Here is a 25999-nt window from a genome sequence, read left to right as displayed (position 1 = left end):
GGTGCAGTGTCCCAGTCCCCTTAAACCTGCAAGTGTAATTATTGCGGTTTCTCAGAAACTGCAATAATTACCTTGAGGGGTAACTCCACCAAAAGTCGCCTAACTGATGCTGGACGTCCCCACCCTGTGCATGAGGACATCCAGCATCTGCTAATTACCCATAGGATTTTAACCCCTTCAGTGTCAAGTGGGGGAGGGGAGGACATGAGGGAGGGGGGCACTATAGGGAATTATAGTGCCAGGAAAACAGCTTTGATTTCCTGGCACTATAGTATTTCTTTAAAAGGAGCAGTAAAAGGTGGAGTCTAAAGAGGATGGGGTGGGTTCTTAATCAGGAAGCGGTGCACCCTTGACAGGAAGGGGTGGTAAATTTAGATTAGGGGGGTGCTCAGGTATAGTCATGCCTAGGTCAGCACAAAATTAAAATACACCACTGTGTGAGTGTCTGAGTATGTGTGTGCGTCTGTGAGTGTCTGAGTGTATGTGTGTGTCTGTGAGTGTATGTGTGTGCACGCGTTTATATATGCATACGAGAGGTTTTTTTTTGGGGGGGGGGGGGGAGTTCCCACACTTTTTTACCCAGGACTTGACCCCTGGGTATTAGCAGTAGAAAGAGGGAAGTACTCATATACATTGCGCAGAACAATGGTGAGAACTCACTTGGAGTATTGTACGCAGTACTGGAGACTGTATCTCCAGAAGGATATTGATACTTTGGAGAGAGTTCAGAGAAGGGCTACTAAACTGGTTCAAGGATTACAGGATAAAACTTACAAGGCAAGGTTAAAGGATCCTAACATGTATAGCTTCGAAGAAAGAAGAGACAGGGGGGATATGGTAGAAACATTTAAATGCATAAAGGGAATCAACACAGTAAAGGAGGAGACTATATTTAAAAGAAGAAAAACTACCACAACAAGAGGGCATAGTCTTAAATTAGAAGGGCAAAGGTTTAAAAATAATATCAGGAAGTATTACTTTACTGAGAGGGTAGTGGATGCATGGAATAGACTTCCAGCTGAAGTGGTAGAAGTTAACACAGTGAGGGAGTTTAAGCATGCGTGGGATAGGCATAAGGCTATCCTAGCTATAAGATAAGGCCAGGGACTAATAAAAGTATTTAGAAAATTGGGCAGACTAGATGGGGCGAATGGTTCTTATCTGCTGTCACATTCTATGTTTCTATATGACAAGTAAAATGCACACTTGAAACTGGTCCGATCCAAGATGCAATAGTATGATACAGAAGATGAATGCACATAAAGTATATGCATTAAATATTTTTTTTCCATTTAAAGAGCTTAAAGTTTAGAATCACTGTTAAATTGGTGGGCAATTACAAAACTTAATACCGCTTATAAGAGATCAGTGAGTCAGCATTAAACTGTTTGTTATTGCCAATTTCATAAAGTACTTTCCCATTCATCTCCATACACTCCGAGGTTTATTGTAATTAACTAAAGATTAATTAGAAGCAATTTTAAACGAACAGTATTTATACATATACTAAGAAATAATGCATTGAGATGATTTAGAAGGATTAATATATGCCTACTACTTGAAGTACAATCCTTCACTTCATCATACATCCAAGCAGTAAATTCAAAAAAATATTAGAAAAATTAACAGAAATTTAAAATGTAAAAAACTTGAAGAATCATATAATTTATTCTGCCATTCAGAAGAAAAATCCGTGATATGGTATGATAATGTGTTAACTAGCAACATAACACTTTTTAAATTGTGCACATATGTTTCTTTAGTAAATGAAGGGATTAAGAGGTATTTAGAGCTAAAAACTAAATTGCGTTGACATTTATTGTTTTTATATAAATTGTACACCTGTTCATGGCAGACATACAAATGAGTATAGTGTGTAAATAATCAGATGGCAGACTTGAAGATAGGTTGTTTTTATATTGTGGTGGTTAATTAACTCCGTATGATCAGGAGTATTTTGCAGTGTTAGGTGAATATTCATATTTTATCCTCACAGAAAAGGCACATGAGATTTAACCTTGGCGTGAGTAGTTTGATTTTAGCCACAACAAACTGCAGGGGAACCGATCTCTGCATTGACTTGACTCCAGTAAAGTGGCTGTAGAGCACATCTCATAGGGGAAGCGGTGTACTGAAGAAAAAATACACCTTCAAATGTTTGTGGATGTGGATACAAACGGAAGTCATAGTTTTTGGAGCACTTCACAATGGACAGTCAGACAGCTGTAGAGGCTGTTACCGCACAGTGCTTGATGTGAGCCATGATTGTCAAGAGGATTATCATTGGGAATATTAGTATCATATGCAGACAAAAGCTTAACTAGAATTGGCAGGGTGATATGGAAAGAAAAACATAGAATGTGTGTTATATAAATATGTGTTCCCTGGCGTGTGAGGGGGCCTTCAAACAGTTAAAGATGGCCCTAACCCATGCCCCAGTATTGGCTGCACCTGACCAAACCAAATGCTTTATTTTCCATATAGAGACCTCCATGTTTGGACAGGGAGCTGTGCTGAGCCTTGCCGGGGACAACGGGAGAGAGCTTCTTATTGGCTTCATCAGTTGTCAAGAAGAAGTATGTGGGCATTAAAAAAAGTTACAATTATACCTGTATGGTCGATCCTTCACCCTAATAATGGACTATAATCCCCTCATTTGACTAAACAGGGTAGCTGGAGTCAATCCGTGATTGCTGAGATGAAGCCTGGCCCTTCAACCTATAATGCAATATCAGCCAGGAAAACAGAACAGTAATGCTGAAGGATTGTCCTGGCAACCCAATCTTGAAGACTAAAGTAAACTATACTTGGACATCCCCAAGCTGACCCGTCTGGATCTGACTGTGTCTGCCGGACTATGCATCAAAGGGATCCATGTTACGAGACTGTACTACCTAAGCAGACTGCTAATTACTCTGCTATGGCTCTTGTCTAGCAAACACTACCAGACCAAGCACTCAATCCGACCACCTGGTTTCCTATCTGTGCAAGTTATATGCTCTAAAGCAGCCTGTCAACTAAAAAAAAAAACATTTAACCAGGTTGCGATTGTACATCGTGCATGGTATCAGTGCACTATTTTAGCAGCTTGGGAACTCTGGGATGAGCTATCCTGGCATACCTTATACACAAGGTAACTGATGTCTAAATGTATGTTTTTTGGGATATTCTGTTAAGATGGCCTGTTGTCTAGAGGTTAATGAGAATAGCGGTACACAATCTAATTATCTCCCATACACAGAGGCATCTGGATGGGATCTATATTGTTCTACTTAACAACCCTCTGATGGGGGTCTGTGCATAAATGTGTGCATCATAACCCAGTAAAGTATTCCTGTTTTCACCCTTCATCAAGTCTCTACTGATGTTTGGGTGGGCTGATATATATCACTGAACACTCTGCGGGAAAAGGAGGCTTTGATGGAGATACTTTGGTCAAGAATTAGAGTTCGGCTCAGCTCAGCCCACCCAATCAAAAGAAGTGGAGCTTGCCTTGAGCCAGGGCCGGATTAAGAGTCAATTGGGCCTGGTGCTGACAATTATGATGGACCTAATTAAAGAATGTTATCAACAGAAAGCACTAAACCAGTTATACCTCTGAAGTGTCATGTATCTGGTGGAGTTGGTGCTGGAAGGTAACTCATAGGATATAGCTATCAGAGAACACATACCCTATGTTAATCTCTCGCTTTCATTGTTCAAGTAAATCCATACCTCCTAACAGCAGCGTCCGGTGAAGCAGGATTTCGGTGGATGGGGTAAAAGTGTAGGCCACTGATGTGAATCACATAACCAGAACCACCCGAAAGGGACAAACGTGACAAAAAGAGGGGGAGCTGCACAAAGAATTTGATGGTCAGACTGGTGTGAATGCAGGATGACTAACCAAGAGCATACTGTGCAGACAGCACCCTGAGCTTTGCATGAATGCGTCTAATTATGCGCTAGTTATAAACTTTCTAATGACTGTCCCCTAGCACCTTACTAGCAGGCAGAAGCTCCTCTTATACAGTCTGGGACAGAGAAAAAATGTATGTAGTGAGTGTGGAAGATAAGGAATATGCCACAGTGTTAGAGAGACTGAAGCAGCAAGAGCATTCGCATAGTGTGTAAAGTCAGCTGTACCTTAACTAATTTCATTGGCAGCCAGTCCACACCAGTTTTGTTCCCCTACATCCCGCTTAAGTTTCCAAACTTAAGCAAGAGCAAGTGAAGAGTAGTAAAAAAAAAAAAAAAAAAAAAAAAAAAAATTTTTTTTTTTTTTTTTAAATGCAGCTCCATCAGCCCCTATGTTAATTCAGTCCTGCCTTGAGCTCCACCCTTTGTCAAGATTGTCGAGCATGGGAAAAATACATGCTCATGTCTCATGTTTTAAAGAGAAATAGATCAGAAATAAAGAAAAGGAACGTATTTTAAAGAGAAGAAAAAAACAATAAATGTCAAGTTGTCCTCCTGACTTTTTCTGGGATCATTTTCTTGCACATTCTGGATTCATTTCTAGATCAAACCTCAGGTTACCCCTTCTGCTCATATCTGATTTGCCTCATAATGATTAGCTTTATCTAATGTCTTCTCTTTTCCATTCCTCAATTTGTGAATCTAGCACTCTGATCATTTATTGGGCTTCATATAAGATCAATTACCATACATCCTATACTAGTACGATTGTCTACCACACAAATCAGAAAAACATGGTCGGCCATTGCAAATTTAATTTGGCTTGTGACTCAGCAACGCTTCAGATTTGAGTTTGAGAATCACCTGATCAGCAGAAATTCGTACTAATTGCAGTTTGGTGCTAAATGAATCTCTTGTAGTGTTGTATATGCTGAATATATGCTAATCCTCTAAACAGTAACCAAGATAAAAATCTATGCATTTCATTCAAGATTTAAATCTTGACATAATTACCCAGAATGCACTAAAAATAACATTGAAACTACAATAAAACAAAAAGTAGTACGTGTATCAATATACATATTATGCTGTCAACAAATTTTAAGGTAAACACCACACATTTTAAACACTCATTAAAACATCTAATCATTTTAAAAAAAGAATAAATACTATGAGAATATTCAATCAGACATATCCTAGCACGATCTTCAAGGATAGTATAAAGCAGGCTTCCCCAAACTCCGGCCCTCCAGATGTTGCTGAACTACAACTCCCATGATTCTCAGCCTATCTATTTCAATCATAGACTCATGGGAGCTGTACAGAGAAAACAATAACTATCCCTTACTGAGATAGTGAGTGATATACTAAAGTGCCTGAATAAAAGCAGCTCAACACAAAAAGTGGAATACCTTAATCCACAATAAAGTGCAAAATACAAGAAAAAGAAAGGTATAAACAATATACCAGCGAGTGGAGCGCTATAATGAATATAGATATAAATAATGAGGGGGTATACTCACCCCTCCAACATAGTGATACAATGTGTCCAAATGTACATACAAAAAAAGAGAATATAGTGCAGATGGTTTACAAAAATAAAAAATGAATAATAGTAGCAATTGGTTGAAACCACTCACGTGGGTTGGAGCCTATAACCTATTGGCTTTGTAAGTGACTCCTTTTTGCTCTTGAGGCAGCAACACACCCCTTTATCCCAAACAATGTTCTCCCGAAGATATTGATCCCAAACGATGTTCTCCCGAAGATGATCTCCCCAAGATCATGGGAGCTGTAGTTCAGCAACATCTGGAGGGCCGGAGTTTGGGGAAGACCGGTATAAAAGATAAAATTCTTAAATTCCTCCTACGCATTAAGTTATCTAAGAGAAGATACTTAACAAATTAAAATATAAAAACCCCTATAAATTTAAAATATCTCCTGATCATAATTCGTCTTTGCTGCAGAGAAAGCATAAAATTGAAGAAGAAAAAAAATCCAATAAAATTTGTGAATAAAATTTCAAAATAGTTATAAAATGGCGCATAATTTACATAAAGACCTGAATGTTCCAGGATTTAATTTCAAATCTGTATGTCATTCAGGTCTTAATGTAAAATGATGTAAATTATATTGTGTTACTTCATTACTGTATACAGGGACACTGTGTTTATAAAATTACCATTTTTATTGGTGTTTGATTTTACCCCCCCCCCCCATATAACAGCAATCCCTTCCCCCACCAGACCATCAATGTTCCTGAGCCAGTGATCATCACACCTTTGACAAGATTTTTTTTATTGCTTATTCATAAAAATACATTTTTAAAAATAAATTTGTTCTAATAGTGTTATAACCATTTACTTTGGCATAGGTGATTGAATTCAGATAAGGCACGGAAATCAACATTGCATTTATAGTTAGTTAGAGGAAATATATAATTCTAATACAATATACAAACAAAAGTAGCTATAACCAGTTACTGGTTGGATTACTGAAGAATTAGGTATAGAATGTCCACGACGTTACTGTTTGGTTGGTCGTTAACATTCCTTGTGTTTTCTGTGATTTGATTGCACAGGAAATTGTAGAAGAAGAGTATTTTTGATCACCACCTGTTCTGCTATCATACAGGCAAAGAACCACGGGATAGCATACTCCAAGGTAATAAGGCCCATTATATTTCCAGGAAAATGAGAGTAATCCCATGGACAAGCATCAAATATCCTTAAAATATAACCTGTTGAAAACTCCCATGTGTATGTCCATATAGTATACATTAAACATCTTACGAAGATGTTGACTCTTGAAAAAAGGTAAAGTTGCATTTTTTCTATGATAAAAATTGCTGTTCCGTATATGAAAAAAGCCCAAATGCTGCTGACGCCAATTAGTTTCCAGCTGTGTGTGTGGCATAAGTCCCAAGCTGCTGTGAACATGATCTCGCACACATATCCATGCATTGCATAAATATACCACCTACAAATGCCATTGAGATTTCCTGTTTTCTCCATTTTGTCATCTAGCAGTCCGATAAATTCTGTTCAGCTTGGAAAGACAAAAGGCGATAAGCAAGGTTTTAGTAAAAAAAAAAAATAGAATACATTGAAATGAAAAAGAAATTTGACATTGTTCTTCAATTCTTAGAATTAAACCCAACCCTTTCATGTGCTAGATAATTTTAAGTTCTTTGAGTTCTTTAAGATGCCTATATACGTATATAACAATTACATTCTGATGACCTTTTTAGGAATTAGCATTCCCAACAGTGGAATTATTTCTACACGTGTCACAGTTAGTAATTGATAAGCCGGGTATGTTCAAAATGGCTGCCAGTAATTATAGCAACTTGCAGACATTTCCATGCTATATAATTTCACTATTAGCATCTGGTAATTAGCAGTTAAATTGTTCCACTACCAAGCCCAAGCTCTTCTCTCAGCTCAGTCCTCTTTGGGTAACATCACTCAATCTCACTGGAGTGGTAGGTCAGGGAGGACAGACAGAGGGGAAGACAGCGGCAGCAAGATGGAGGCTCTTTGTCTCCATTGGCTGGCTTCACTATGCCATCAGATGCCAATTATGCACAAAATTGACATTAGCCAGTATAGAGCTTTGTTTTGGGTTGATTAATGTTGCTTCAAAGGTGGAGCCAAGGCCGGATTAACATAGGGGCTCATGGGACTGCAGCTCCAGGCCCATGCCCATGGTACAGGCCCATTCATAATTTTTTTTTATTTTTTTTTACTATTATTTACATGTTTCTTGCTTAAGTGTGGAAACGTAAGAGGGATGTAGGGGCACAAAACCTATGTGGACTGACTAACAATGAAATTAGTTAAGTTAAAGCAGACTTTGCAGACTTCAGTCTCTCTAACACTCTGGCATGTTCCCTTACTTACACTGATTACTTGTACTTTTTCTCTGTCCCAAACTGTAAAACAGGAGCTTCTGTCTGTTAGTAAGAAGGTTAGGAAAGAGAGAAGTTGACCAGAAAAAAATCCTTAGAAAGCATAGGCTAGCACATCATTAGATGCATTGATGCCAAGCTCAGGGTGCTGTAGTAATTCACAAACGGAGGATACCACACTCATACTTAGGAATCCAGGTGCTTATCAGGGCCAGGGTTTGCAAAACCCAATTTAGTAAATAAAATAAATTAGGTCAAGGCACTCACTGTTGCTGCAGAAAGGCAAGTTTATTGGAACAAAAACGGCAACATTTTGGCCTATACAGAGGGCTTTGTCAAGCTTGATAAAGGTCTCTGTGTAGGCAGAAACTTTGCACTTTTTGTTCCAATAAACCTGCCTTCCTGCAGCAATCCTGTGTGCCTGGACCTATTTTATTTTAAAGGAACACTATAGTCACCTAAATTACTTTAGCTAAATAAAGCAGTTTTAGTGTATAGATCATTCCCCTGCAATTTCACTGCTCAATTCACCGTCATTTAGGAGTTAAATCACTTTGTTTCTGTTTATGCAGCCCTAGCCACACCTCCCCTGGCTATGATTGACAGAGCCTGCATGGAAAAAAAAACTGGTTTCACTTTCAAACAGATGTAATTTACCTTAAATAATTGTATCTCAATCTCTAAATTGAACTTTAATCACATACAGGAGGCTCTTGCAGGGTCTAGCAAGCTATTAACATAGCAGGGGATAAGAAAATCTTAATTAAACAGAACTTGCAATAAAGAAAGCCTAAATAGGGCTCTCTTTACAGGAAGTGTTTATGGAAGGCTGTGCCAGTCACATGCAGGGAGGTGTAACTAGGGTTCATAAACAAAGGGATTTAACTCCTAAATGGCAGAGGATTGAGCAGTGAGGCTGCAGGGGCATGCTCTATACACCAAAACTGCTTCATTAAGCTAAAGTTGTTCAGATGACTATAGTGTCCCTTTAAGCTCAGGGTGCTTTCTGCACAATATGCCCTTGGTTGGTCATACTGCATGATTGGCAAGCATCCTGACATGCATTCACACCAGGCTGACCATCTAATTCGTTTGTCCCTTTGGGCGGTTCTTGTTACGTGATTCACATCAGAGGCCCACCCTTTTACGCTGCCCACCGAAATCCTACTTCACCGGACACTGCTGTTAGGGGGTATGGATTTACTTGAAAGATGAAAGCGAGACATTAGCATAGAGTATGTGTTTTCTGATAGCTATGTCCTGTGTGTTTCCCTCCAGCACCACCTCCACCAGATACATGATGCTTGGGAGGTATTAATGTTTTAATGTTTTCCGTCGATAAGATTCCATAATTAGGCCCATCGTAATTGTCAGCACCAGGTTCAATGAGCTTCTAATCCGACCCTTGGTGGAGCTATACCTCCAGCAGGCTGAAAGGTTAATTTCTTTATGTGCAAATGCTGTACATGCAGACTCCAGACACCATGACCAATTCATATCACTTGAGTAGTTACAGTGCTAGGAGTAACTCTTTACATTGTCATGTCTCCAATAGAGATTATTAGGTTCTAATATGATTTTCAGTTCACTAGAATTTTCTGTTTAGGTGTTCACAGGTGAAGAGTGCAAAGTTAAATAGTGTCCTGGTGGAGTTACTATGAATTGTATTAAGTGAATGCACCATATTTTCCAGTTTGCAAAACCTTAAAAACTTTGTAAATCAGTGGAGGAACAAATGCTTCACAGTAGAATGCAGAAAGAGTAGCATTTAGATGTTAAAGACAGGGATGAACCATGGAAACGTATTTTTTTTTTTTTTTTTAACTCCAAGCATCTTTATTGGTAACAATGCTTAACATCTGATTTTAGCCAAAAAAGCATGGAGACAATTAAAAAGGCAGCAGGCATGTTATAAATTCCCATAAGCAGGGTGTTTATCCATTTTTTGAGATTGGCCTTATGTTACATAATTTGTGTTTGAGCTTTTACCATATTATTTTCATTGATGTATGATCTATGGCAAATTAAAACATAATGTATCACCAATTTATAAAAAAATATATATATATTTTAATATATTTCTTAAATCACTCGGAGAATGTGAATTTGCTGTACATATTGCAGTCGTGATGGGCTCACCACGCATTTTTCATAATTAATTTGATCAATTTCCACGCCTTCTAATAATAATAATTTTATATTTTTGAAGTACATTTTATACACAAAATCATCTGTCAATTTTATAGGACAACATACAATTTACACCCGCTTTTGCATATATGTAAGTTATTAAACATGCATGATAACATTTCAGTTTACCGTAGAAGATTCCATTTATCAAGAAACACATGTCCAAAAGCTAGGCGATTCCATACAGGCAGAATTTACTTTACTTGATATCTTACTAATACTTTGTGTTGTTTCACAAAGTGTCTGAAAAGCCATTAAAGAAAAAAAATATTCAATATCACCTCTCGCCAGCTGATGCCCAGCTATATGTAATTCTAGGAAGTGAACGAGGACAGAAAATGCTGATTCACATGTTTACTGTAATACCATATCAAGCATGCTGTAGTTTTTATATTAATCTTGGTTTCTTTTTGCTTAGCTTCTTTTCCCCTTATAAAGGATAGATATTAGAAATAAAGAGAGACGTGTAGACAGCAGTTTATTTACCATCTATCTTGGTTTCTTGCAAAAAAAAAACTATAATTTGATGGTTGAAAGTAGACATTGGTCTGTAAACATTGCATTAGATAAGATGAAAGGCTATCACAGTGCCTGGCACCGGGAGTCAGTCAGATTATGCTTGACCAAAAGTCACTTCAAAGTTTTACTGGATGTTAATTATTTAGCCAATGATATATTCAATATATTTACAATTGTAAAATTTTTGAAAGTTCCATTTGAACTTCATTTTTTGTAATATTGGATTGACGACTATTTAATTTGTAATTAGCAGTAGGAATGTAGGAGAAGATAATGCATTAGTGTTTTACAACTAAGCAAATGTAATCTAACATACATGGGTGACACCATTGCAATTCATTGTGCTAGAACTCAATCATACAAAAAAAATGTTTTCTGCACAACTGGATATTCATTCACAGGGCTGCCATTACAACTCGCCCGGCCCCTTACAAGACCCCAAATCAAATTCACACAATTCTAAACACAGATACAGTACTTACCGGTATACTAATAGATACACAGATACAGAAACACACACAAACAAAAACATACAGACACACCGTACTCACAAGCACACCAATGGATACACAGATAGAGAAACAAACACAAACATAAAGATACTGACATACCATACTGACAGGTACACTAATGGACCTTACAAGACCCCAAAACAAATTCTCACAATTCTAAATACAGTTACATTACTTAACGGCACAGTAATAGATACACAAATAGAGAAACACAAACAAACATAAACATACAGACATACTTTACTCACAGGCACACAAATGGATACACAGAGAGGGAAACACACACAAACGTAACGATACTGACATACCATACTCAGAGGCACGCAAATTGATACACAGATAGAGAAACACATAAAGATAAAGAAACTGACATAACATACTCACAGTCACACTAATGGACACACAGATAGAGAAACACACACACACACACACACACATAAAGATACTGATACACACTGTCAGACAAACACACAGATAAGGACTGTCAGACATACAGTCTCTGGTAAGCACACACACACACACACACACACACACAAAGATACACAATGCAATTCCATGCACACATCCCCAGACACACTTTCAAAACATTCATACTGCAAAACTCATACTCTCAAAAATATATGTTTTAAGCCACCCTGTTGGTTTCCTACCTCTTGTAGCATGAGGGTGGCTTACATGGGGTCCAGAGGGGACAACTCATGGAACACAGAGAATAACAAATACATAAGGAGAGTTTAATTAATCATCATTTTTCATTACGCTCACATTTACCTTTGTACATTGGTCCTGATTTGAATTTTAGGAAAAAGACTGGTAGGAAACATAAGTCCATTCTCATACTAATTAACATATAAGAATTTGCAAATAGAACTACCCACACCTTCTCATTCATAGAGAAAAAGGAAAGATAAGGGTTTAAACTGGTGAATAGATCAGTGATTTTGCTGGAATATAAAAAAAAGACATTTACAGGGGAGTGCATGAAAAAAAGATTAATTATTTTTTAATACATTAGCTGTATCCATAGCAATTCCATTAATGGCTACAATTCAGAGAATAATTCTACATGCTTGACATTTCACAATATATTTAGAAACCTTTATATTTATACCAGGTTTGCAATTTTTAATGGAACCAAAGAAAACATTGTATTGACAAAATTATACTGTACTAAGCTTTTAAAGCCTTTATGCACTGTTCTAGTGTGGCACTGTACTCTATAATTTTTTTTAAATAGAAAAAATACATAAATATTTAATGATCATATGCATAGCTTAAAAAGGTATTTCTGTGTGAACATTTGAGATTTCCTGACACTTTTGTAACATGCATGTTTAGAACCATGTTTTACTGATTTAAAGAAATGTGCTGGTTATTCATTATGTTTAGTAAGGGGGTAATGGGCTTACTATATAATGAGTCTCTGCAGAGAAATTATTTCTACAATCACCATATCATTTTTTGAAATATCCTAACATTTTTATCTGTAACTTCAGGATCTACTGTTTTCCATTCTCAGCATTCTCATGCACGCTGTTTTTTGCTCTTCCTAAGTTTAAAAAGTAATTCAGATAACCCAGACACTTGCTTGTGATGCCCTAGAGGGATGTAAGTTATATACCTTTCTGATGAGGCCTAACAAGGCCAAAATTATCATCTGGGGTTGCTGTATCTCTTGTGCAGACAGAACCAGCCTGTATTTTGGATCTGGACAGCCCTTTTGGATGAGGTCAGTCTTATATACAAATGGCCTAGGTTCTCTTTGTAATGACTCAAGATGAGCTAAAACTAGCTTGAGATCTGAATGGAGAGCAACCAAAAGGCAAACTACTCAAAATGTTGTCCATTTTCAGTATTCTCGTGCACCTTGTTTTTTTGCTCTCTCAAAGTAAAATAGGTCACAGAATAAATGTATTCATTAGCATTTTAGAGGAGATGGGAGAAATTTTCCTTTGCTATTTATGGGTTACTTAAGCCTTGTCTTATGTATTCTGCCATTGTATATGACCTCCACATGTTCTAGATAACTTTTGCATTGTCTAAGGATCCTGCCGCAATGCGTGGTCATATTCTGCATAATCTGTGATCTATCACTCTGCTAGACTCTTAGCAAGCAACACATTACTAATAACTCTATCGGGTCACGTTACACCAAAAATACAACACCATTTAGTGATAGCTTCTGCATGGAGTAAGAAAGCTCCAAAGGGTACCATAAAATAGCTATTTACTAAATAATACTGTTATAAACAAAATGTTTAAATGGAGTTATAATTGTAACTCTTTTTTATTAGCTCAGCTCTTTACAATGCTAAGCAAATCGACATCTACATCGACATCGACATGTATTTTTTTTTAATATATGTTGTTTAACACGACCTTGATAAAAACACATTAATTTATCAGAAAATTTTCAATAATCAACCTTACCAAGGTAAAGAAAAATCAATTAAAATGTGATTCAGATTGCTAGCAGCCTCAACAATTCCTTTGTCTATGGAGAAATTCCAATCAGAAAAATATAAACTGTAAAGCTCTTTTTTTTTTTTATTATATAACCTCGGATTTGAATTACCTATATAGTAGAACCATGACCTCATAACACTTCCTTGGTACCACGTTCTGCCACTGCCATTGTCCTCATCCTTCAATTTAATCTTTTTTTGCTCTTGAGGTTTTCTTTTTCTATTTTAACCAAGTAGTGTCTTTCTTTTCATTCTAAAATTCCTTCTAACCGTTCTTTAGTCCAGGAGAAAAAAAAAGATCTTAAAAGATCTCAAAAACACCTGCAAACTGTGTATTTCACTCTTCTATAAACCTCTGTCTGTGACAGTGTATAATCCAAAAAGGAAAACAGGGAGAGAAATATTTCCATAATGTAACACCAATGTTATAGCTAAAAGAAGAATTAAAAGATACATTACTGCAAAGTGTGTATTATGGGGAAAAATAAGTCATCTTTAGGTTCTGGAGAAACTTATAGACTACTCAACGTTCAGCCTTGTGGTTTGTTATAATGTCTTTAAAATCTCGGGTTGGCAATATCCTCTCTCCCCTCTTCCTGCTTTCTTATTATTAATTTTAAAGAAAATAATGCTGATACAATTTCATTGATTGTCTTTTAATTTGCATGAAAATACTTATTTTGGTAGCAATTAATTTTGATAACAAAAAAGCAGTTTTACTAAATGAAATACTATTTTCTAACATGAATTGACATATAAATAAATACACGTATAGCATGAGTAAAGCCTTCTTTAATATGATAGGACAAGAATGACTCACTTTGCGTATTGCTATATATTCTATTTTCAATGTCAAGCAATGTAATGAAACAAGAACTATGGGTCAGCATAAAGAAAATCCATGTGCACTGACACCAGTCTTTTTTTGTGCTACATTTCGATACATTCTGTGGATTCTAACACTTGAGAAAAGTTTATAATTTGTTGACTTCTAAACTATTTTTGTACTTTGCCAGATAGTTAAAAAGTAACGTTTTAAGAATAAATACATATAGCCCACAGCACATAACAAAATTGGAATAAAAGCTAAACAAAACTCAAAGTTCACTCTTTTCTTATTATAAACAAAGTATCTCCCTGTGTATTCACCGCAACTCTGAAGATGAACCTAAGTTCACATGATGACATTAGAGAAAATTCAAACAGACACCATCTTGATATCTAAAACACCAGAGAACTAAAACAGCCCCTCCTTGTGTTTTCTATTTTATCTTTCAATAAGCAGCTGAATTTAATCCTTAAGATCTAAATCGAATATAAACCGTCTATTGCTAATTCTGCTTTAGGACAGTTTTAGCATTACTTACCTGGGTTGTTTGTTTTTTATTCCCTATGTAAGAGGTGCGAATTTGTTCTCATCAATGTCTTCAACAAAGTAAAATTCCAAAAGCTATGTTTGCTTTTATGAGTCTAGCTAATAGTTAATATTTTCTTAGCTTAGTGGACCCATTTAGCTAAAATCAAATTGATCAATATCCTGCTGAGGTATACAAAGAATGCATAAGATTGCAAAAGTCAACAAACGACAAACAAAAAGAGTGGATACTTACTGAGTATCTTTGCTTTTACAAAGGTCATTAATTACTCAGTGTAATAAAGGAAGATAGAGCAGTAATATCGAACAGGTGGTTGATTTATGTGAAGATTTGACGACTCCTTGTATTGATGACACTGGGTTATTTCAAATGCTTTATTACAGTTCATTTCAAAGTCATAGCACACCAATTATCAATATGACTGAAGGAACATTCAAAACACCATAACTATTACAGCACCCATATTGGTTATAGCGCCAGGAGGGCTCTGGAACCCTGCCAGAGAAATTTGTTAAACTGTTTTGAAATTATTTGGAAATTTACTTGAGTCGTGACGGATGTCCGTGGCCAAAACCCTTCTTTCAGGTAATTCTTGCAATAGAATCTGCTTGTTTCCACTGTGCAAAATAGGACTGTGTTCATTGGCTGACAACATCAGCTGAGCACTCTTATTCAATAAACGAGGTACTGGATTGGCCAGACTTTTCCTGGAGGAGAGGACCAGATCAGACATAGGCTCCCAGGTAACCTGTCATACCATTCTACTCTTGCATTCATTTAATATTTCATCTTTTAGAATGCGTCAGCAAGTTTAGCAGCACTATACAACATTTTGTGAGTTTTACATAACATTACATGACAGAAGGAATGAGAGGTAATTGAGATAGACGGTAAGGGACCTGCATGGGACAGGTAAAACAAGGCTGTCATGGTATGAGAAGTGATGGAAACAAAAGAGATAAAATAACTTCTATAAATCCTTTATTTGAAGGTTTGTTGAGGGAATATAAGTTTCACAAAATAGGTATATTTCCAGAAAACACAAGAAGCTAAGAAGGAGATTCAACAGATCAAGTTAAGGACTTCTCATGACAGGTACAGCTTGGGAAAAGACATAAAGTTGTATCTGATCTGTGATGTGTAACCTAAATGTGATTTACACAGTTTTTGTTTGTTGTTTTACCTTCTATTTGTAATGGACTGGAAATTCAATTTTCTCTCAAGGGATTTTTTTTTGTCTTGGTGTATATTTTAATTTAAATAGGTTCACATTTTTGTCTTTGTTTCTTTCAGACCCTTTGCTCAGCTGCACTATTTGACTATACTGAGATATAACCCAGGGAAACAGAGAACTAAAAATGAATACACTTTAATATGTATCACTTGCAAATTATATATATTAAACGCTGGATAATAAGATCATGTACTGATATTGGGAACTGTGATTTATACCAATAATACAGGTTACATCTCAGCAACCAATGGATTATGGTATAGAATAGCCTGTGAGACAGAGGAATTTTAACGAAAACAACCATATAGGACTCTACTTAGATACGCGAGTCAAGCAGGACAAATGCCTTTTGCATCTTCACAAGGTATAAACATTTGCTTGATGTTTCACACTGATTACATGACCCTTCTCGCCAATAAACTTTGCCTCTGAATAATCAAAAGAATGGGTGCCTACTGCCTAGGCATAAACGTTAGTGAAATTGTCTCCAACTCCACCATAGTACAAACACTCCAAACTCACATTCACAAACCAATACTTAGCAAAAATAAACAAGGCGACAAATAAATAATTTAACAAATAGGCAAATTGTTGAAATAATGTTTTTACTAAGTGAGCAAATTTTTTTTTTGGGGGGAGGAGAAATATGTATTTAAATATATATATATATATATATATATATATATATATATATATATATATATATATATTTGCATATGTACACATACACCTATTCATATATACATTATTATTATTTCCATTTATATAGCGCCAACAGATTTTATTAAGACACAGAGGCTCCTATTATGCTGCACTCTTTCTTTATTTCGCTCAGCAGCAAAGAAAAAATTTGAAAACATAACCAGTACATAACATTAACAGTCTGAGAGCAGTGTCTCCTTAGCAACGGTAACAGCCAATCAGGTTCTTCTCTCCAGCATAATAGGTTCTGTCAACCAATCCTATTCCTCTTTCTTTGCTGCTCCCTCAGTTAAGTAACATCAGGTCCCCACGGTTCCTTAACTGTGGGGATCATATTTTGTATTAATTTAATTATATTCATATAGTTGTAATTCATTACTGTACCTTTAACGTTATACTGATTAATATTGTCTATGTACAAAGATCTGTGGGATTTAGGTATCCCTTTAATTGATTCTCCTCATATACAGTTTCCTTATATTTTATATTTTGTATGCATAACTGTTATTACATTAATGATCTCTAAGGATCCTGATTCCAACACTGCCGACCTGAGCCCAATCTTTGTTGATCGGGCGCAGGAAAGTTTGACGGAAATCTAGTATCCTGTCAGCGTTTTTTACCCTGTTAGAGCCGACCGCCATTCATTTGGTTTCCTCTAACCACTTATTGGCGGATCGCGAAAATACCGTATTTTCTGTAGTTCCCCCGTCACGATTATATGACTACATTCGACGGCCAGTTAGACGACAAGCTCCTGTCTTGCTCGGGATTTTCGCCGCGGCCATTTTTTTCTTGGTTTCCCGCGCTCATTATCTGATACCGCCCCCAACTGCCGGACCTCGGAGTTGGAGTTTAGTGTTAATGGCGGTCGGACGGCTCATGGTATCTCCGGTTTGATTTTTACACTTATCTGTACTTATTTACATTTACTATATTGTGAGTAATTGTTTGTGCCTGATTTCCTCCCCCTTGCTTTGGGTTAATCAACCCTCCTTTCTAGGTTGTTTTATTTCTATAGGTCAAATTTAAACTGTCTATTTACACCTGTCAGTTTCTCAGCATAATCAATATGCCTACTGACAAGGATAATCAAACTCCCTCTGGGTCTCAGGTCCACATTCAAAAACACCTTCAGCTGAATTTAATACCACTGCTGATATGCAGACTTTATTTGACAGAACTATGTCACAGGCTATGACAAAAGCCTTTACTTCAGCTGTGGGACTTATGTCTGATTCACTTTTTACAGACACTGACACATGCCCTCATGCAGGCACAGATATCAGCTCAAACAGCCACTACCCAGGCCCCTATACAGCCTCAGGCTGGCCGCAAGGCATTGACCAAATCAAAACACTCCTCTCTATCTCAGATGGACAGCTATGCACCTGTCACAGATGGCGCGCCTATTCCACCACCGCGCAAAAGAGCCACTAGCCGGGCAAAATCGGCTAGGTTATGGAAGAGGGCAAAAGCCCAACTAGACTCTGAGTCGGATCTCAGTGATATTGAGGAGGAGACTTATCAGGATTCTGAAGATCCCTCGGATCTAGAATCAGATAGTCTGGCTGAAGGTTACGATCCTGACCGAGACCGCACTGCGTCTCAAGCCGATGTATATCAGGTGGACCAAAAAACCCCAGGGGACACGGATACGATCCTGGACCCCCACAGGGAGCCCCTGTTTGACCCTGTTGACCTGCGTCACCCGCGATCAGCGGAATGGTCACCCTCGGACCATGTGGCGAGATATATTGCATCTAGAGTGAGCAAGCCTTTGGATAAGGTGACACGCAATAAACTCCGGGCAGAATGCCCACGACCCACGGTCCCTGATGATGTTTGCAGAACACCTGCAGTAGACCCAAAAATTATACAATTCCTGAGTAAAACAGGTTGGAAGCCTAACAAAGGCTTGGATTTTTCCCTGCGCAATTGCCAGGATAAAGTGTTAGACATACTTGGTCCAGCAACCAAGATTTTTGAGATGGTTGAAGACGACCAGGAGTTGGACCGAGCCGCCATAAGCGGGAGGATCCAAAGACTGATTTGCTTAATTGGCAATGCCAACACTGCGATGGCTACGGAGCATCGCAAATCAATCTTGCTTAAAATTGAACCAAAATTAATTAATATGGCTCTGAATGAGCCGGGCACCCAAGCCAAAGGTCTCCTGTTCGGAGACAACTTCGTTAAGGAACTGGGCTCCTTCGTCCAGACGTTTACTGCCCTTGATAAGGCGCACTCTAACATGTGCAAAGTATTCCACCCTAAGGTTTTTGGTGGGGCTGGAAGAGCCAGGAGCCGCCTGTCCGGCCGTGTTAACAGGAGTTCTTTCAGACAGAACTGAGGCTCCTACATTGGGCGAGCTACCTTCCAGGAACATCGCAACGCCCCGGCCTTCTTCCCACAACGTGGGCGGCCATGGGTTGCTCGCGGACCACGAAGTGCCCACTCAGGATGACGACCTTATGGTAAGTCCTCTTATGTTTTATTCTTCCCTAGGGGCAGTGGGGGGCAGACTCTGTCATTTTTCCCATGTATGGGCACACATTACATCAGATGTCTGGGTACTGAACACTGTAAAGGGATATGGCATAGACTTCCTATCCACACCAATACAACACTACCCCCCACGGGAAATCCATTTTTCCCAACAAGACACAACCCTTGTCACCAAGGAGATACGAGATTTGGTAAGAAAACAGGCCATTACAGAAATCCCTGTGAACACACCAGGGTATGTGAGCAACCTATTCCTAGTTGCCAAAAAAGGTGGCGGTGTTCGCCCAGTGATCAATTTGAAGCATCTCAACACTTGCGTAGCATACAACCATTTTAAAATGGAGGGAATACATTGTCTAAGAGCCCTCCTCCAACCATCAGATTGGATGGTAAAGTTAGACCTACAAGATGTGTACCTCACGGTACCGGTTGCCCTACAACACCAGGACTTCCTGCAATTCATATGGCAGGGCAGGAAATGGAGATTCTCATGTCTCCCGTTCGGACTATCTTCAGCTCCGTGGTGCTTCACCAAACTGATGAAGCCCGTAGTCGCCTTATTGCGCAGTCGAGGAGTACGTCTCGTAATCTACTTAGACGACATCCTCGTTATGGACCAATCTTCGCAACCCATCTACACTGGACTCAGACTCTGCTACAAAACCTGGGTTTTCTCGTCAATTGGGAGAAATCCATTCTGGTTCCCACACAACACATAGAATTCTTGGGCCTCATTGTGGACTCTACGTCTCAAACCTTACATCTGCCAATAACGAAACTGAACGGTATAAAGAAAGAAATCAGACGCACGCTGGCAACGCCCCAGCTCACTATCAGACAATTGGCAAGGGTGATAGGTCTTCTAGCGGCCTCTATACAAGCCATTTTTCCAGGCCCTCTACATTATCGGGCACTACAATGCCTACAGGCTTCCCATTTGAGAGACGGGGTAGCCTACTCGGACTGGATCACCCTAAACGCAGAAGCAAAAGAAGAACTAAAATGGTGGCTCCTCCATATGGAAGCCTGGAATGGTCGCGCTATCTTTGGCACCACACCAGACCTCATTATAGAATCTGACGCAAGTTTACTCGGTTGGGGTGCACGCTGTGGGAATATATCTACAGGTGGCAGGTGGTCCGACATGGAATCATCCCTCCATATCAATTGCCTGGAACTTCTCGCTGGATCCTTCGCGATCCGCAGCTTTTCGCCAACCCATGCCCAGTGCTCTATTCTTTTGAAGATGGACAATATATCAGCAGTTCGGTATATCAACCATCTAGGGGGCACGAAATCGAGGATACTGGCGATTCTGCCTGTCACAAGGCATTTCAGTCACAGCAGAATACATTCCCGGTCTATGCAACACCACTGCGGATTGGTGCTCACAACACCTCAGGGACCCCAGCGACTGGTGACTGAGCCCCAGGGTCTTCAAAGAGATCCGGTCATTATGGGGCCCCTTGGACAAAGATCTCTTTGCTTCCCGCTTGAATGCACAAATACCCAGATTTGTCAGCTAGAGACCGGACCCATCTGCACTGGCAACAATGTATTCACCCAAGATTGGGCGTCCACAAGGAATTATGCCTTTCCACCGTTCGCATTGATCCCACGTTGCCTACTGCAACTACGTCGCCAAATGGGAACAATGATGATTGTGACACCGTTATGGCCTTCCCAACCATGGTTCCCTCCCCTCTTAGAGATGGCGATAGATATATCCCGCATTCTCCCACACTTCGAGTACCTCCTCCAGGACCCGGACGGATCCCCTCATCCCTTGATACAACAAGGTCTTCTCCATCTCACAGCGTGGTTGATTTCAGGGGACCTTGGGCAATCCAGGGAGTTTCGGGAGCAACTCTCCAGCTTCTCGAGGGTGCTTGGGCACCCGGCACGAGACAGGCTTATAAGTCTGCTTGGAACAGATGGCGTGATTGGTGCTTGGAACGAGATTTGGATCCCATATCGGCTCCTTTGACTTCGATCCTTCAGTTCCTGACTTCACTATGTCAAGATGGCAAGGCCTACCGTACGGTAAACCTGTATCGTTCGGCCATTTCGGCTTCACATCGGGGTCTAGATGGAATCCCGATAGGAAGACAGCCAATGATATGTAGACTTTTCCGCGGCATGAAATTTGCACGCCCACCGTTACCACGATATTCAGTATTATGGGACGTCTCCATCGTTCTCACTTTTCTAGAAGCATGGCCAGACAATGCAGTCATGTCTCTGAAACAACTATCTGCTAAACTAGTGATGCTCCTGTGCCTCATATCCTGTAAGAGGGTTTCTGATGTCAGGGCCTTAGACCTCACCACACGCTCCTACATCCCCGAAGGGGTCACTTTCGATATTTCTCGAAGAACAAAGACATCATCTAAGAGTGTGTTATACCCAGCGTTTCCAGACAGGCCACGCCTATGCCCGGTCAAATGCTTACAAACTTACGAATCTCGTACCTCAACAATACGAGACATAACGAAACATGAACTCTTCATCTCATTCCAAAAACCACACCTTCCAGTTTCCACTCCGACACTAGCTCGCTGGGTTAAGTGGATTATGTCCTCAGTGGGCATTGACACTTCATTGTTCGCACCTCACTCTGTTCGGGGAGCGATGGCCTCCAAGGCCTCCTCGATTGGTTGCCGACTTGAAGACATTATGAAAGCGGCCGATTGGTCATCAGAATCCACCTTTCGTGATTTCTATTTTAAATCTATTCAACACTTTGCGGGAACGGTAGTCTCCCAGCTTTAAACCAGCATAATAGGAGCCTCCGTGTCTTAATAAAATTCACAGATTTTACTATTACCATGACGTAAAGTCATGATTTTATTAATGACACGGAGGCGAGTATTATCCCTCCCACCCAACCCGAGGAAGGAGGGAATTTGGGTAAGTTGATTTCAAGGTAAGTCCTGACTTGGGAAGTTTCTTCGTAATGTTATAAATGTTTGCTTGATCTAAACCACAAAGGTCGGATTAGTGGTAAGTGGGTGCACAGTAAGTCCTGATGTCATAGAGTTTCCCTCCCTACGTTTTCACATTAGCGTAAAATACAGACACTCTATCCACGATGCTTGGTAATGTTGCATACATCCAGTTTTATACTAGAATATTACCATATTTCTCCTTTTTCTACAGCCTAACCTACGTCTTATTATGGATATTACATTGGTACCCGGATTAATTTTTCTCAGTTTGACGGTTATCATTCTTCGGGATCGCAAATAAAGAGGAATAGGATTGGTTGACAGAACCTATTATGCTGGAGAGAAGAACCTGATTGGCTGTTACCGTTGCTAAGGAGACACTGCTCTCAGACTGTTAATGTTATGTACTGGTTATGTTTTCACATTTTTTCTTTGCTGCTGAGGGAAATAAAGAAAGAGTGCAGCATAATACTCGCCTCCGTGTCATTAATAAAATCATGACTTTACGTCATGGTAATAGTAAAATCTGTGAATTCCGTAGCGCTTTATAATATTATGAGAGGGGGGAATATGTGTATGCATGTAAATACACACTTATACCTACACACATACACAAATATATACATATGCTTACGCATGCACATAAACACATGAACACATATACAGATACATACACACAAACACATATACATACATGAACTCATATACACAAATAAAAATGCACAGTCACATAATCATATATGCATAAGAGTATGGAAAAGCATAGGTCTATACATAGTACAATGTTCAGTCCTTGGTCCTCTACGGTTCTCTATCTATACTGCCTCCCTTGGTAAACTCATTAGCTCCTTTGGCTTCCAATATCATTTCTATGCGGATGACACGCAAATCTATCTGTCCTCTCCTGATCTCTCCCCGTCCCTCTTGACTAGTGTCTCTGACTGCCTCTCTGCTATTTCTAACTGGATGGCTGCCCACTTCCTTAAACTCAACTTGACCAAAACTGAAATACTGGTCTTTCCTCCCTCAAGTGATGCTACTCCTGTATCTATCTCCCTCCAAGTCAATGTTGCTACTATCAGCTCCACCACGCAGGTTGGCTGCCAAGGTGTTCTCTTTGACTCAGACCTCTGTAAGATATTGGGCTCAATTTAAAATTCTGGTTCTTGCTTTCAAATCTCTACATTATGCTGCTTCCACCTATCTATTCTCCCTAATACATATGTATGTCCAGGGCTGCCATCAGAAATTTTGGGGCCCCTGACACAGCTCAAGGTCTGGGCCCCCCGGCGCCTGCACCCGAGTCCCCCCCCCCTATGATCTGCCATGTTAACTAACACAGTGCTGCAGTGCCGCCGTGTTTACAATAAAAGGCCTGCAGGGACAGGCTATAGACACCAGAACCACTACATTAAGCTGCAGTGGTTCTGGGGACTATAGTGTCCCTTTAATGTGAGGTAAATTAAAGATTAGTGCCACGAATAATATACTAGATTGCCTACTTACAACCAGATGAGGATGATGATGGGCTTCAGCTGCCGTCCGGCTCCACTGGTCTGGTGTAGAACAGGCTCTCTGGAGGCGGTATGTAACTGTGTTCACAAAAATCAATGTTCTGGGAGAACGAGAAGCAGCTCCATTTTTTGAGGGCCCTTTACACAGCTCAAGGTCTGGGTCCCAGGGTCCACCTTCATGTTCCACCAATGAGTTTGTTCACAGGGGTGTGTGTGTGTGGGGGGGGGGGGGGTGTCCTGATGTGTGTAAGGAATGCATTGTGTGAATCTGTGTTTGTATGTGTAAGGGCTGCAAGGTGAGTTTGTGTATGTATGGGATGCAGTGTGTGTATCTGTAAGGGATGCACTGAGTGTGTGGAAGGGGTGCATTGTGTGTTGCTGTGTGTAAGGGATGCATTGCTTGTGTATGTGTGTCTGTGTGTAATGCATTGTGTTTTTCTGTGTGCAAGGGGTGCATTGTGTTTTTCTGTGTGCAAGGGGTGCATTGTGTGTGTGTGTGTGTGTGATGGATGTCAATCTCTCCCCCTACCACCGTCAATTTCCTTCTTCTCCCCCTCCCTCTCATTTCCTTCTTCTCCCCCTCCCTCTCATTTCCTTCTTCTCCCCCTCCCTCTCATTTCCTTCTTCTCCCCCTCCCTCTCATTTCCTTCTTCTCCCCCTCCCTCTCATTTCCTTCTTCTCCCCCTCCCTCTCATTTCCTTCTTCTCCCCCTCCCTCTCATTGCCTTCTTCTCCCCCTCCCTCTCATTGCCTTCTTCTCCCCCTCCCTCTCATTGCCTTCTTCTCCCCCTCCCTTTCATTGCCTTCTCCCCCTCCCTCTCATTGCCTTCTCCCCCCTCCAATTTCCTTCCCTCTCCCCCCTCCAATTTCCTTCCTTCTCCCCCCTCAAATTTCCTTCCTCCCTCCCCCCTCAAATTTCCTTCCTCTCCCCCCTCCCTCAAATTTCCTTCCTCTCCCCCCTCCCTCAAATTTCCTTCCTCTCCCCCCTCCCTCAAATTTCCTTCCTCTCCCCCCTCCCTCAAATTTCCTTCCTCCCCCCTCAAATGTCCTCCCTTCCTCTCCCCCCTCAAATGTCCTCCCTTCCTCTCCCCCCTCAAATGTCCTCCCTTCCTCTCCCCCTCCCTCAAATTTCCTCCCTTCCTCTCCCCCTCCCTCAAATTTCCTCCCTTCCTCTCCCCCCCCTCAAATTTCCTCCCTTCCTCTCCCCCCTCCCTCAAATTTCCTCCCTTCCTCTCCCCCTCCCTCAAATTTCCTCCCTTCCTCTCCCCCTCCCTCAAATTTCCTCCCTTCCTCTCCCCCCTCCCTCAAATTTCCTCCCTTCCTCAAATTTCCTCCATTCCTCTCCCCCCTCCCTTAAATTTCCTCCCTTCCTCTCCCCCCTCAAATTCCTACCTCTCCCTCCCCTCCCTCAAATTTCCTTCCTCTCCCCCCCACTCCCTCAAATTTCCTCCCTTCCCTCCCTCTCCCCCCCACTCATTCATATTTCCTCCCTCAAATTTCCTGCCTTCCCTCTCCCCCCCACTCATTCAAATTCCCCCCCCCGCCACCCCCACCCACTCAAATCCCCCCCCCCCGCCACCCCCACCCACTCAAATTTCCTGACACCCGGTGACCCGGCCGGCGCGCGAGGGAGCACTCTCCTCTGAGTGCTTCCTCTTCAGCTCCCTCGCGCGCCGCGTACTGATGCCGGAGCCGGAAGATGACGTCATCTTCCGGCTCCGGCATCAGTACGGTGCGCGAGGGAGCTGAAGAGGAAGCACTCAGAGGAGAGTGCTCCCTCGCGTGCCCGCCGGTGCCGCGCCCGCCGGGTGTCAGCAGGGCCAGCCTCTGGGGGGCCCTGAGGTGACCGGCTGCAGGGCCCCCCAGGAGAAGAGGCTGGCCCAGTGGGAACATACCGGGGTCGCAGGGCCCCCTGCGACCCGGTATGTTCCCACTGAATGTGGGGCCCGGACGACCTGAGCAGTCCGGGCCCCCCAGGACCGCCGGGCCCATGACAACCGTTGCGGTTGTCATGCCCTGATGGCGGCCCTGTGTATGTCCCGTCTAGGCCCTTACGCTCTGCTGAAGACTTACGTCTATCTTCTGTCCATACTCCTACCTCTGATGCTTGCTTTCAAGACTTCTCAAGGGCTGCACCATTCCTGTGGAACTCACTTCCCTCCTCTGTTAGATGCTCACCCAGTCTCCACTGCTTCAGAAAAATCATTAAAAATCCACACTTCTTC

The 25999-nt window shown here is 40.7% G+C and overlaps 1 protein-coding gene across 2 annotated transcripts; it reads right to left on the bottom strand.

The window, feature by feature from the left end:
• Positions 1-6245: 6245 nt before the first annotated feature.
• TMEM229B (transmembrane protein 229B) lies at positions 6246-15454 on the bottom strand. 2 transcript variants are annotated; one of them, XM_063441460.1, is made up of 2 exons: positions 15413-15454; positions 6246-6945 (listed from the first exon to the last, which is right to left on the bottom strand). In XM_063441460.1, exon 2 carries the CDS (start codon positions 6909-6911, stop codon positions 6441-6443), a length of 471 nt encoding a protein of 156 aa, XP_063297530.1. In that variant the 5' UTR covers positions 6912-6945; positions 15413-15454; the 3' UTR covers positions 6246-6440. The 2 variants fall into 2 exon arrangements, with proteins under 2 accessions (XP_063297530.1, XP_063297529.1); XM_063441459.1 differs by lacking the exon at positions 15413-15454 and adding an exon at positions 14861-14948.
• Between the last annotated feature and the right edge of the window lie 10545 nt (positions 15455-25999).

The sequence above is a fragment of the Pelobates fuscus genome, chromosome 2 (assembly GCF_036172605.1).
Source record: "Pelobates fuscus isolate aPelFus1 chromosome 2, aPelFus1.pri, whole genome shotgun sequence".
Classification (NCBI taxonomy): Eukaryota; Metazoa; Chordata; class Amphibia; order Anura; family Pelobatidae; genus Pelobates; species Pelobates fuscus.
Note: the sequence above shows the minus strand (reverse complement) of the source record. Positions and strands in the feature narration are given on the sequence as shown.